Source organism: Motacilla alba, chromosome 28 (genome assembly GCF_015832195.1).
Source record: "Motacilla alba alba isolate MOTALB_02 chromosome 28, Motacilla_alba_V1.0_pri, whole genome shotgun sequence".
Lineage (NCBI taxonomy): Eukaryota > Metazoa > Chordata > Aves > Passeriformes > Motacillidae > Motacilla > Motacilla alba.
Window position 1 is genome coordinate 2,812,143 of NC_052043.1, and position 14,187 is coordinate 2,826,329.

Sequence of the window (14,187 nt, forward strand, 5' to 3'; positions counted from 1 at the left end):
TGCTTGTGACAGGTTCACAAAATAAGACTTGTTGCTAGAAAAGGGCAAAAAGTTGGAAAGGAAATTATTTGAAGCACATTCCTGTGCTTTTTGTAATGGATGAGTGATGCACAGAGAAAACACCTGCATGGAAGGCCTAACATGGAAGCAGTAAGATATTTGAGATTAAATTGTCCTTGTGGTAGAATTTCAGCGTTATCCATTTCATATTTCTTCAAGGGATTTATCAGGCTGGAGCAGACCAGAGGTTGCTCATCTTTACTACCTCATCTAGTCCTGCTTATTGCAAGAATGGCATTAACAGCTTTAACACACTTAATTCTGCAATCTCCTGACATGGGCCAGAGGGGGATTTTCTTCCTGACACAGCTGGGGGTTGGATCATCCCAACGTGTTGTGCTGTGGCTCCCACATGCTGCTCCTTTGGCTGGGTAAAACTTGACCACATTCCACTGTTGGTCTGCTCAGGTGCCTTGACCAGAATTTAGAGATAATATTTCACCTCTGGACATTGCTGGGTCAGGATAAAATAAATAATAAATAAATTCATAAAGCCCCTCCTGCCTGGACACTGAGTGTTGGACAGAAAGCCGGGGAAATGTTGAGGCAGATGGTGTTAATTCAGAATTACTGCTGTCTCTCTTCACCAAGGGGGCTCAGGCAGGACATCAGGAGCTGCTCAGGTGTTCCCTCAGACAACACTCTGGTTTGGTGAGGACAGGGGGTGTCTTGATCCGCATCTTGGCAATTCACAGCTGCATCTCAAAGGCTCTGAGGATAAATCCAGCTCCCTGTCCCTCATCTAAAGCCCTTCCAGCTTCTGAAGCCCTGCTTGGTGTTGGCTCTTGGAGTGCTGATTTCAGCTCTGTTCTCTTTCCTGACATGAAGCTCTTGGCGTGTTCTGAGTTACAGAATTGGGTTTGATCGTTTCAGCCTCGTTTGAATCTCTCAGAGTGAGCGTGGAGATGCTGAGGGGCAGGACTGACCTTCCCCCTGCAGCTTCCCTGGCTCTGTTCATCCTGCCCTCCTGCTCCTCCCCGAGCTACTCACGGTGTTTGTTCCACTTGGTTTGGAGTTCAAAGCCCAAACCGCTCGTTAAAGGTGTTGTGGGGTGCTAAGTAATGAGTAATTAAAAATAAAACCATAAAAACCTCAAGCAATAACACTCGTGGGTGCCCTTCTTTGTGGACTTGTTTGGAGAGCCACTGAGGAGCTCGTGTTGGTGCCAGGGCTTCCTCCAGGAAACCAGGGACAGGGTGATAGACAGATGGGAAGCAAATCCTGATTAAGATGGAAGGTTGTGTAAAAGTGCTGTTGGACACGAGTTATTTGCAATACTACTGTAGGAAACTTCAGTTTTTCAAACTGAGAAACAAGAATTTTCTGGCTGAAACTGGCTGTGCCAGGCTGGGAAGCTCTTGGTGTGGAGTTCTCATCACTCTTGAGCTTCAGAAATGACACCAGAGCCACCAAGGCTCTCCTGGAGGCTCTTTGCCTGACTGAGGGAGCAGGAAAGCTCAGTTTTCTTTTGAAGATGAGCATTGATGAGTTGTGAGGATGAATGGTAAGACTCCTCAAAAACATTCCTAAAATGTGGAATTTACACAGAAAGGTGGAGATGAGGCAGAATTTACACTGACAGGTGAAAATGAGGCAGAATTTGCACTGAAAGCTGGAGATGAGGCAGAATTTGCAGTGAAAGGTTGAAATGAGGCAGAATTTACTCTGACAAGTGGAGATGAGGCAGAATTTACACTGACAAGTGAAAATTAGGCAGATTTTGCAGTGAAAGATGGAGATGAGGCAGAATTTACACTGAGAGCTGGAGATGAGGCAGAATTTACACTGAAAGATGGAGATGAGGCAGAATTTACACTGAGAGCTGGAGATGAGGCAGAATTTACACTGAAAGATGGAGATGAGGCAGAATTTACACTGAGAGCTGGAGATGAGGCAGAATTTACACTGAAAGTTGGAGATGAGGCAGAATTTGCTCTGCCAAGTGGAGATGGGGCAGAATTTACACTGAGAGGTGGAGATGAGGCAGAATTTGCTCTGCCAAGTGGAGATGGGGCAGAATTTACCCTGAGAGCTGGAGATGAGGCAGAATTTGCTCTGCCAAGTGGAGATGGGGCAGAATTTACCCTGACATGTGGAGATGAGGAGATGCTCCATGGCTGCTCCTTCGCACAGGAAGCTCCCAGGACAGGCAGGACCAGGTGTCAGCTCTGTAATCTCTCAGGTCACACGTGGCCGGGCTCTCTGTGACACTCACCTGCCTCTGGTGTTTTCCCCAGTCTGTCCCCCTGCCTGCAAGTCCCAGGGCTGCACGGCGGACGGGCAGTGCTGCCACAGCGAGTGCCTGGGGGACTGCACGGAGCCCAACGACCCCGGCAAGTGCGTGGCCTGCCGCAACTTCTACCTGGACGGGAGGTGTGTGGAGAACTGTCCCCCTGGGCACTACCGCTTCGAGGGCTGGCGCTGCGTCACCTTCAGCTTCTGCCAGGAGCTGCACAACAAGTGCAAGAACGCCCGCGAGTCGGGCTGCCATGTCATCCACAACAACGAGTGCGTGCACGAGTGCCCCTCGGGATACATCATGAACTCCAGCAAGTGAGTACCTGGGCTGCAGGGATAAAACTGGGGCTGGGTGGGATTTTCTCCTCCTTGGATACGCAGTTTGAGTGCTGTGTCAAGACCAGGAGTGTCGCTCTTGCGCTGAGGATAACACAGGAACAGGTGGGAGGCAGAATTGTAGAAAGAGCAAGGAAGTCTTTATTCAAGAGAACCGTGCGGTTTTTGTAGAGGGATAGGATAGATTCTGTTTGATTGGCTAACTAACACAAACATCTTCCTCATACACCATCCTCGAGAAGAACAGACAGACAAAGCAGAAAAACACCACCTGCAGATTGTTTATACTTAACAAGTTATCACATCCTTACAACTCCCTAAAAATTCTCACAAGCCGCTGTGAGAAACGCTTGTCGTTTCTCTGTCCCATAGCATCCACATAGGAGGAGTTTCTGATGTTGGAGCAATCACCTGGTCTGCTTTAATATGATTTACAAACTAATACCTTGCTAATTCAAGCCATTAAAAGCTCTCCCTGCCGTGGGCTGGTAGTTGATTGTTCCCTTGCTTCCTGTGAAGTTTGGAAAAAGTGGGGAAGGAAGATGGAGAGAGGACAAGGAAGAGCATCCACAAGCTGTAACGGCGTGGGAGGAGGGAGGTGGGCAGTGGAGAGGCTTGAGCAGCCCTGCTTCCCTCCCCTCTGGAGCAGCCTCAGGCCAGGGAGCCGGGCTGGAAAAGCACAGCAGGGAGAGGCCGTGGCTAATGAAGAGAGCGCAGCGTCCTCGGAGTGCTCGTTCTCAGAATATCAGTCCCTCATCCCTGTAATTACTTTGATTGAGCAGGTTCAAGCTGTGCCAGACATAAATGCACAATGTAACAAACAAGTGTAGCACGAATCAAAGCAGGGAACAGCCATTCTGTCTATTCCCAGGGGGTTTTGACAAAGGAATTAAATAATTTATGGTGCTGAGCTGTTTATCACTGAAAACTTGGTTGTTTGTCCTGCATTACCATTCTGTTTTGTGGTGAGTCAGATTTCCTATGAATATTGGTCACTTTGTGCTTGCATGTATTTGCTCCTGCCATAATAATTTCAGGGAATTCACTCTTAACAGGACTTTTTATGCCATTTCCTGTTTTGCTTTTCCAAAGAACCAACGAGCAGCCCCCAAAGTAGCTGTGCTGCTTGTGCAACAGCCCCGTGGCCTCCCCTGTGCTGTTGCAGGCTGCTGCCAGTGGGACCTCACAGCTCTGCTCCCTGCTTTTCCTAGAGCATTTCTTTCTCTGAACTGCTTGGGAACACATTCTTCTGGTGGTGTGACCAGGGCGAGCCATCAGCTCGTGCTATTTAAGCAGTATTTCCCCAGAGCACAAAGCACATTCTTGCCTTTTTTTAAAGCAACAATGTGTGCAGTCCTCAATCAGAGGATTCCCAGATGCAGGGCCAGCTCTCCACTCATCAATTACATGTTTGGTTAATGATTTTGAGATGAATACTGGGCTGGGATTTGTTATCTTGAAAGCCCTGGGATGGAGAGTACTGAGCAGCATCGTGGCCAGTTGCTTCTTCACAATAATTCATTTTGTTTTGTAGGGAGGGATGGAATGATTCACGTTTGAAGCCTGGAAGTGACAATTTAAGACCCATTTAAATTTATCAGCAGTTTTTTCAAGGCCAGGTTGGATGGGGCTTGGAGCAACCTGGTCCAGTGTAAGGTGTGGAAAGGGGTTGGAATGGGATGGCTTTAAGATCCCTTCCAACCCAAACCATTCCAGGATTCTGTGCCTCTCTTTGGAGTTCCTAAAAAGCAAACCCCACAGCGTATCATCACTTCAGATTGATCACTCAGCTGTCGAGCACAGCTGGGGCCGTCCTGCCTGACCCCGCGCCCCTCCTGTGCTGTTTTGCAGCCTGCACTGCACGCCCTGCGCGGGGCCCTGCCCCAAGGTGTGTGACTTTGGCAAGGAGAAGACCATCGACTCGGTGACGTCGGCGCAGGAGCTGCGGGGCTGCACCGTGGTGAACGGCAGCCTGGTCATCAACATCCGCGGGGGAAGTGAGTGGGCACGGCTGGGCAGTGGGAGCAGGGGCTGGCAGCCAGGGAAACCCACCCCCCCGGCTCTGACCACCCTCAGCCTTACTGAGAAACCAGCACAAAGCAAAAGCTTTCATTCCGCGTTTTTTGTTAATTGATTTTTGCGAGTTGTCCTGAATTAACATAAAAAATTAAATATTAATGTTTATTAATTGTCGCGTTCACATTCTCTGGAAAAATCCCTTCGCCCAGGATTTTTCTCCTGGGAAGCTGAGAAGCCTCAGAGAAAAGGAAAACAATTCTTATCTCATTTGCTTCTCCTGTGTTGTGCTCATGTGGAATGTGGTTGGGGATTGTTTACCCACAGGTGATTGTTTCATTGGTTTCTGCTGTGGGTTGTTTTCACTCTTTGGCCAGTCAGGGCCAAGCTGTGTCAGACTCTGGAGAGAGTCACGAGTTTTCATTATTATCTTTTTAGCATTCAGTAAGTATCCTTTCTGTATTCTTTAGTATAGTTTAGTTTAGTATTCTTTAATATAATATAGTATCATAAAATAATCAATTAGCCTTCTGAGAACATGGAGTCAGATTCATCATTCCCCCTTGCCACGAGGGTCTCAGCAAATGCAATCATTAATATTGTTAAATATTAATGTTGGGGCTCTAATTGTTTCATATTCATGTTAATTGTTTAATATTCATGTAAAATGTGGGTGTTTCTCTCTGAGAAAACTCTTCCCAATGTTTTCCTCTCCGTAGATAACATAGCAGCTGAGCTGGAAGCAAACCTTGGCTTGATAGAAGAAATCTCAGGTTACCTAAAAATCCGCCGCTCTTACGCCTTGGTTTCTCTTTCCTTTTTTCGGAAGCTCCATCTGATCAGAGGAGAGACACTCGAAGCTGGGTGAGTTCTCTCAAAGGTGCTTTATTTGAATGCTTTGAAGTACAAGGAGTGCCAGTTCTATCAGGGTGATTTGTATTGGGAAACAATTCCCAAGTTATTTTTAAATGTTCCTCTGCCCGTGGCTTGTGCCCTACCAGGGCAGACCATTTACATTCAGCTTTCTTTGGTGCCTGGATTAGTGCAAAAAGAGTTTTTCATGCATCCTTCCCAACCCATGTTTTCATTCTTCTGCTTTCAGGAATTACTCTTTTTATGCCTTGGACAACCAGAATCTTCGCCAGCTCTGGGACTGGAGCAAACACAACCTCACTATTGCACGGGGCAAACTCTTCTTCCATTACAACCCCAAGCTGTGCTTGTCAGAAATCCACAAGATGGAAGAGATCTCTGGGACTAAGGGGCGTCAGGAGAGGAATGACATAGCCCTGAAAACCAATGGGGATCAGGCCTCGTGTAAGAGTCTCATTACACAGCCTTGCTTCCCTTTCCTCTCCCTCTGCCTCGCTCTCCTCATGCTCCGCTTTCTCCCAGCCCAGCCCAGGATGCTTTTCATCCCTTTTCATCCCTTTTCATCCCTTTTCATCCCTTTGGTAAAGAAGGAGATGTGCTTCTTGCCTGTGCACTCACTGTCACTGTGCCACGAGTAAAAGTCCCCACGGGATCTCCCTCTGGTACCCTTGGTCCCACAAAACCCTGGGAGGTTTTTGGGGTTGGGAGTGTATTTATTGTGTCTTTTTGAAGAGTTTAGCACAGTGTAACCTTGGCCCAGGCTGGGACTTTGTGTTACTGCTGAGTACCTGATTAATAGTCATAATCTGCTTTTCCCATGTCATGAGGCAACATGGAATAAGCACAGGAGAAACAGGATTTCCACCCATCCCTGCAGCCACGTGAGGCAATTGCCATGACAACAGGCAGGGAAAATTTTCCAACAATTTTTGCAATGCCTCTCTGAGGTTTTTTACCCAACAGCTTTCTTCAGGAGCGATGATCAGACAGCTCTTGTGTCAGCAAACAGCACAGGGTGGGCTTTGAAGTTGTGCTGCTGAAGATGGGGTTCTGCAGACACTTATTTTGGCAGCAATACTGCAATAAATGCAGTCCTTCTGCACCCCCAGTCCTGCTGTTTGTTCCCTCTCTGTGCCACCAACAGTCTCCTTTCCCTGTTTGTACCAGGGCTCTGTTGTGGAAGTAATCAGAAGCAGGAAAAACCCAGCTTTGTTCTGAGCTGGTGGCATCTCTCTGCTCTGATTCATTCCCAGCCCACAGAGATTCACCTGCACACAGGAACAGGAGCACGTGCAGGTGGTCATGGGCCCCTTGGAACTCAGGAGATTCTGTGAAGGACATGGGGACAGAGGCAGTGACCCATCCATGGGTTGTGTTGTGATCTGGGAGATGCTTGGCCAGGTATTGCCACCAAAAAGCCCAGCATTGACTGAACTGGGATTTCAGATCCTGGCTCACAACCTGCAGGGCAGCTTGGGTCATCCTGTGGCTTCACTGTCCCTCTGCTTTTGGGGACAGCACTGCCAGAAGAGCCCAAGGTCCTTTTCCACCTGGAACATTCCAGGATTTTGTGATCTCTGCTCCTGTCCTCGTTGCCCCTCGTTGATGTAGCTGTTTGTGAACAGACCTAAAAAGTGAAGATCTTTCAGTTGACTCAGTTTCCTGGTCTGGTTTCCCACATATCAACACAGGCAGCCGGGCCAGCACAGTGGGAGAGGGGAATGCAATGGCTGTGACCTGAAAACTGGCAGGACCAGTGAAAAACACACACGGAGCCTCTGGGGCACCACAGCTCCAGCCTGGGCAGAGGGAAGGAGCACAAGGAATCAGCTGTCTATAAAGTTCATCTCCTCCCGTGGGACACTGAAAAACTCTTCCCACATTGGGGTGAACCTGAATTTGGGTAGATCCAGCTCTGCCTGTGGCTCCTGGGCTGGTGTTTGGTGTGAAGGCAGCTGGAGGAGACAGTACATTTCTCTTTGCCAGCTTTACCCTCACCCTGCTGAGCTGGTGTCTGTGCCACCCCCACCTCAAACCACAGCTTGCCAGGTTGTTTGGCTTTTTGTTTGCTTTTACATTTCAAGCTCAGCTTTCACATTGGCAGCATCCTGTTTACTAAAAAAAAAAAAAAATAGAAAGGGGAAAAAAAGCGCCCCTGTTTGTTCTGGATGTGGTGCCAGTGAAATAAATGTTCTTCCTCCTGTTGCAGCTACTGCAGAAATAGCAAATTCAGTCAGAGCCACTTGGGCTGGGGGCACGAAACATGTCATACCATGTCCCTTGAGCTCCATCCTCCTGCAAACACCCTCCTGTTTGCAGAGGGACCTCACTACTCCTGGGCAAGGCTGGAAATTCTTCTGCTTCGTTTCTGTGGCCTCTTGCCTCCTGCACAAACCATATTGCTGGGTTCAGCTGTGCAGATCATCGTAAACTGTGAAATGTGTTGCCTGTAGATTTCTCACTCTTCAGAATTTAGTTCAACTCTTCTACAGAGTCATTTTCATGAAATCGTAGAAAAATTTAACCTTAGGAGGGCATCGATACCAGCCACTGATTAGAGGTAGGAATGGCTGCCAAGGAAGATAAGGTTTTACTGGGCAGCTCTTCTCAGTGCCAGCATCCTCACATTTATCTTAAAATTCTAAGATAATTAAAAAGAAAACACTTCACTTTTCAGCATCAATAAAACTGTTGTCACTTCTCACTTGTTGCAGGTGAAAACGAACTGCTGAAATTTTCTTCCATTAGGACTTCTCATGACAAGATCCTGCTGAAGTGGGAGCCCTACTGGCCCCCCGATTTCCGTGACCTCCTGGGGTTTATGCTGTTCTACAAGGAGGCGTAAGTGACCCCCTCAGGTCACACAGCAGTGGCCTTGCTGGGCTGCCACCGGCAGCAGCTGGCATTCAGAGGTGGATGTTAGACCTGCTGGATGCTTTTGCTGTAGGCAAAGCTGTTTAGTCTCTGATTTTGTGGCTCCAACACTACAGTCTCCAGGGACACCCTTCTGTAAAAGTGTTCATTAAGATCCCTGAGTTGTGCACAGTCACAATTCCTCATTTAAGAACAATCCAAACTTTAGTTATTCCTGCTGTTCTAGACATACATATTCGAACCATGGAGTTTCTCATCTCCCCACTATCTCTGTGGAATGCTGAGGGTTTTATCCCCTTTGAGGTGGGAAAGATTCTTTCAGAATCAAGGTAACCAAGCTGATTTTCATAAAGTTCACAATAATCAGTCTGGATTTAGTTGTTGGGGTCATGTGTGGAACAGATCCTGCTCTGTGATGCTGTTGGAGGCCCAGGTGACAAAGCTCCCAGTGCCTCCCTTTCAGAATAAATACAATGAGATAATTTTACTTTCTCTGAAGGGTAAAGGGTGATAACTTCCAGTGTGTCTTTAGAAATGTTTTTAAGAGCCTAATTGAGGATTCTGTTAATTGGAGCCTTCTCTTTCCTCAAGTCCCTACCAGAACGTGACGGAGTTTGATGGCCAGGACGCCTGTGGCTCCAACAGCTGGACAGTTGTGGATGTTGACCCCCCACCACGCTCAAACGAGCCCAAAGCCCAGGCCCAGCCAGGCTGGCTCCTGAGGGGCCTGAAGCCCTGGACACAGTATGCAGTGTTTGTGAAAACCCTGGTCACCTTCTCCGACGAGCGGCGGACGTACGGCGCCAAGAGCGAGATCATCTACGTGCAGACCAACGCCACGGGTCAGTGCAGCACCCTCCTGGGCTAAAACCAGCCCTAACTAAGTCTGCCTGGGGGTTAGCCAGGAAACTTCCCACTGCCCTGCTTTGGTAGGAATTATCCAAGAAACTTCCCACTGCCCTGCTTTGGTAGGAGGGAATTCCTAACCCAGGGGTGTGATTCCAGATGGTGCTGATGGGCACCTCCTCTGCCCAGTTTGTGTGGCCTCGTTAAGATAAGGCTGGAAGACACCTCCAGGATGATCCAGCCCAGCCTGGAGGAGCCTGCTGGGTGCCAGGGAATGCTTGAGTGCCATAGAAATGGAAATTTGCCTGTGCTGGTGCCTGCTCTGCCAGGCTCTGAGGGCAGTGCAGTGACCTCTGTCTCTTGCCCACCCCCGCAGTTCCGTCGGTCCCGTTAGATCCCATATCTGTCTCCAACTCCTCATCCCAAATCATCCTCAAGTGGAAGCCTCCCTCGGAGCCCAACGGGAACATCACCCACTACCTGGTGTACTGGCAGCAGCAGGCAGAGGACAGTGAGCTCTATGAACTCGATTACTGCCTGAAAGGTGAGTGGGTGCTTCTCCCTCCAGGCCTTTCCCTCAGTCTCTCCCAGAACTGCCTGGGGTTTGGTGCTCTGGGGTTTTTGCCTTGGAGGTGCTCTGGGGGCCCAGTTCTGCTGGATTCAGGACTGTTTTTCTGGAATCAGCTTTTCCCTCCCTGTTCTGTTACATTAGGTGCTACTGCCAAGGTAAAAATGTTTTTTACAAAGTAATCACATGTTTTTTCCATTGGAGAATCTCCCTTCTGCCCTTACTCCTTTTAAACTGAATTGTGAGTTTAATAGCAGCTATGGAGATAGTAAAGTTAAAAATTTGGGTGCTGGTGGAGTTCAGGGCCAAGTTCATTTTTGAAGGCAGCTGGTGCCTGGTTTGGAATTCCTTGAGAACACAGAATTGCACTGAGGACTTCCAGAATCTCACCTGCTACTCTGTGTTACCTGAACTGGGATAAAACAGCATCCAAACTCCATTTCAAAAACAGGATTTTTGAATTAAAGGCCTGTCAGAAAAGAGAGAACTGCTCAGCCCTGGATGTGAAATATGGGATGCCCAAATGTGCCATGAATCCTGTGTACACTGGTTTGGGATCTTTTTGTAGGATCAAACATCTTCTGCCAAGACAGGCCCAAGTGACACTAAAACTGTTTTGTCCCTAGGATTAAAGCTGCCCTCAAGGACGTGGTCTCCTCCTTTTGAATCTGAAGACCCCCAGAAGTATAATCAGAGTGAAGCTGAGGATGTCAGTGGGGAATGTTGCTCCTGTCCTAAAACAGACTCTCAGATCCAGAAGGAGCTGGAGGAGTCTGCTTTCCGCAAGACCTTCGAGAATTATCTCCACAACGAGGTTTTTGTGCCCAGGTGAGAACATCAAACAGGGCTGTCCAGGGGTCAGGGGCTGGGACATGTAATTGAGGATTAAATAAAAATGCCAGGTTGGACACAGCCACATTGCCAGGTTTCCATGAGCCTGTCTAGTCCAGCTGGATATGGGTGTTGGAATGGAGAGAGCAGAGCTCCTAGCACAGATCTTCCTGCAGATTGGGAAGCTCCTGCTTTCATTTCCTGTCCCTGAATTCTCCTCAGCTCAGGAATAAAGTGAGAATCCTTAACAAACAGCCTGCAGCTCATCTGGCATCAGATGATGCCAAAAATAGCGATTTTCTTTTCCTGTCTTGAAATTTTGTGGTCAAGTTTTTCATTGAGTTGAAAAGAAAGGAGAAGGGCAGTTTACCAGGCCACAGCCTCGTCCTTCAGCGTGGTATTTGTGGTCTCCCTTCACTTAGTGTGGGAAATACCTCCAATACCATGAGGAATGTGAGTGCTGTGGGTGGTGAATGTCCTGTTTGCAGTGGCACACTTGGTGTCACATTAAGTGGTGTTGAATGTCTTCACACTTCATCTGCAGCCTGGGGAGGAAGTGCTGGGGAGCAGGGTAGAATCTGTGGTGATTTACCCTCTTCCCTCTCGTGCCTTTTGTGCTCTAAATTTATTCTCTGCTTGCTGCCCTCAGCCAACAAACCTGCCTTTGCAGCTGCCTGACAAAAGCTGGGTCACTGCACTGAGCACTTTCCCTGTTAGGCATCCCTGGGGTTCCCTGCCCTGGAAGCTTGGGCAGAGCCCCTCCTTTTGCTGTTCCCTGGCTGTTGGTGCCCATCAGGATGAGCTCCAGTGTGCCAGAGGATGCCAGGACGTGACATATTCCAAAGCAGAGGAGAACCAAGCCATATGCAAAAGCCAAACTCCTCCTGATGCAGGCAGACACTTCTGACAGTCTGATTTCTTTTTTTATTTTTAATTTTTTTTTCGTGACCCCAATTTTATTGTGCAGCCAGCCCAGGATGCTTCTCAGGCCAGTTTCTGGGGTATGTATTTTAGGAAGAAAGCAATCACCAGGATGTGCCACCTTGTCAGCCTCCTGAGGAAGAAATCCCCACATCCCATGGCCAACTAATCCTCTAAAACAAGCCAGTGGTGAAGAGGCCTCCCTGCTGCCACGTGCCCTGCTTGTCTTCCCTGGCAGGCTCCAGGCTGTCAGCACATAAATCAGAATTCTTTTTCCTGTGAATACTGTGCTATGACCTGCTCACAGAGCCTGGCAGGGAGCAGGGAGTGTGGTTTACTTCAGGTGCTTTTTTTGTGGCTTCTCAGAGTTCAGTGACCTCTCCTGAGGTGCTGTGTGGCCTCTCCTGGAGAGCAGGAGCTTGCCAGTCACGGGAGGAATCTCAGGGATGAGGCCAGCAGGGAACAGGAGATGCCAGGGGAGCAGAATCACAGCACTTTCTCCCTGATATCTTCTTGTTTTCCATGTGCCATTTCTCCCCTCCTGCCCTGTTCCAGTGATCTGATCCCTGGGCAGGATCCAGCCTTAGTGCAGGGCTGATCTCACCCTCTGGAAATCACAGTTCCTTCCCCCTGGGCATGTTGATTACCCACTCCAGGAGCCACTGTCACACCTCCTGGGGCTCAGTTTTCTCTGGCAGTGACAAAAAGCCAAACTAGAAGTTCAGGAATGTTCCTCTGCTCAGGCAGAGCTGGCAGTGTCTCACTCCAGGTCCCCTTTGGGGCTGAACAAAGTGGCCATCAGAGGCTGATGCTTTCTTTCTTCTTTCCTGGGTTATTTGCTCTCATTTTGGAGGGGTTCTGCACAGATTGGACCTCAGGGCTGGCCCCACCCTGGCACAGGCTGCCCAGGGATGGGTGTGTGGAGTCTCCATCCATGGAGAGTCCAGCGTGGTCCTGAGCCACCTGCTCCAGCTGCCCCTGCTTTGGGCCAGGGGCTGGGATCAGACAATCCCCAGAGGTGCCCTCCAGCCTCAGCCCTCCATGATTCTGTGGGAAGCAGGGAAAGATTCAGAAAAAGTCCTGAGAGGCAGAGGGGAGCTCAGTGGCTGCTCTTCAGGGTGTCATTCCTCCATCACCACTGCAGCAAGAGCAGGAGCAGCCCCTGTTCTCTGTCTCTGTCCTTTGTCACACACATTTGTGCCATTCCCAATATTCTTGGGGAGGAAGATCTGAGGAATGACTCACTTTAAAAATGATTGTTTCTCCCTGTGTTTCCCAATTCAGTTAATTGTACAGGCAAATCTAAAATGCTTTGGCCAGGCCAGCTGACCCAGGGGAGTTTCAGGGCTGTGGAGTTTGGCTTAATGTACCAGAGGCATTTTTGGAATCCCCCAGCACAGGCCATACTGTGTGTGCTGAGGTGTCACTTCCAGCCCCCTCACACCCCCTGGTCACCTGTGAGGACAGGAGGAACCTGGACCTGAGGGTTTCACAGGGAGCTCCTTGGAGCTGCTGAGACGGCCTCAATGCAAATTACACTGGAACAACTCTGAGAAGAATCAGATGTTTGAAAATACAGAGAATTTGGCAAGAAAATTGCTGCAAATCCAGGATAATAAATATGGGAAGATTGGGGATTTACAGCTTCAAAAGCTTTTCTTAACTTACTGTGACTTGAGAAGGAAGGAATTCATGCATTTTACTCTGTGTTGCATCAGTGGTCAAATTACTGTTTTACTTGTGAAAAACAAAATTCCCTTGAACACGAGGATCAGCTGAATTCACCCAGGATAAACAGAGGGTGTAGCTTTGCTTTTATGCAAAGCAGGTCCTGTTTGACCATAAGGAATCCTTCCCAAGGAGGGAGGTGGCATGACCCAGAGCTGGGTTCCTGAACTCTGCCCCATCCTGAGGGGACACTGCTCACAGCACCACACAGGCTGAGGGAGCAGCAGCTCCAAAAGGAGTTAATTAGTAATTAAGAAAGAGAAAACTTAAAACTGGAATGTGCTTGCTGAACCTGCTGTTTGCCATCCTTATTTGTCATCAGGTGGATGAATATTCTGCAGGAAGGAATTCCTGGCTGGGAGGGTGGGCAGGCCCTGGCACAGGGTGCCCAGAGCAGCTGGGGCTGCCCCTGGATCCCTGGCAGTGCCCAAGGCCAGGCTGGACAGGGCTGGGAGCAGCCTGGCACAGTGGAAGGTGTCCCTGCCATGGCAGGGGTGGCACTGGATGGGCTTTGAGGTCCCTCCAACCCAAACCATTCTGTGATGATGACAACTCTGAATATTTGTGTTGTGTCGTGTGCAGCCCAGTGTTGAGTTTGAGGACATCTCAAACTCTGCTTTCTGGCTGGTGCCTTTTGCTGTAAGGGGACAATTGCACCAGGGAAGGCAGAGGGAAGCAGGGAAGGTGGCAGAGACCTGTCAGAGCAAATCCCTGTTGGGGCTGGGGCTGGCCGTGGCCTGGTAGTCAGAGGTGGCAGTGGAAAGTTCAGTTCAGCAGCAAAGATTTGCTTCAACAGCTTGTTACATTTTTAGAGCCTGGAGATGCCTCAAGTGTGGGTTCAGATCAGGTCACTCTTTGTACCCTTTAATAGCTGCACACATATGCACACACACACA

At 49.0% G+C, this 14,187-nt stretch overlaps 1 protein-coding gene across 1 annotated transcript in view; it reads left to right on the plus strand.

Annotated features, from left to right (window-relative positions):
• INSR (insulin receptor) overlaps nucleotides 1–14,187 on the plus strand; it is a 57,472-nt gene that overhangs the window by 29,239 nt on the left and 14,046 nt on the right. The window contains exons 3-10 of the mRNA XM_038163691.1: nucleotides 2,298–2,613; nucleotides 4,486–4,631; nucleotides 5,370–5,514; nucleotides 5,753–5,967; nucleotides 8,238–8,364; nucleotides 8,989–9,239; nucleotides 9,620–9,787; nucleotides 10,438–10,639. Of these exons, the coding sequence (XP_038019619.1) occupies nucleotides 2,298–2,613; nucleotides 4,486–4,631; nucleotides 5,370–5,514; nucleotides 5,753–5,967; nucleotides 8,238–8,364; nucleotides 8,989–9,239; nucleotides 9,620–9,787; nucleotides 10,438–10,639 (1,570 nt within the window). The remainder of the gene's footprint in view (nucleotides 1–2,297; nucleotides 2,614–4,485; nucleotides 4,632–5,369; nucleotides 5,515–5,752; nucleotides 5,968–8,237; nucleotides 8,365–8,988; nucleotides 9,240–9,619; nucleotides 9,788–10,437; nucleotides 10,640–14,187) is intronic.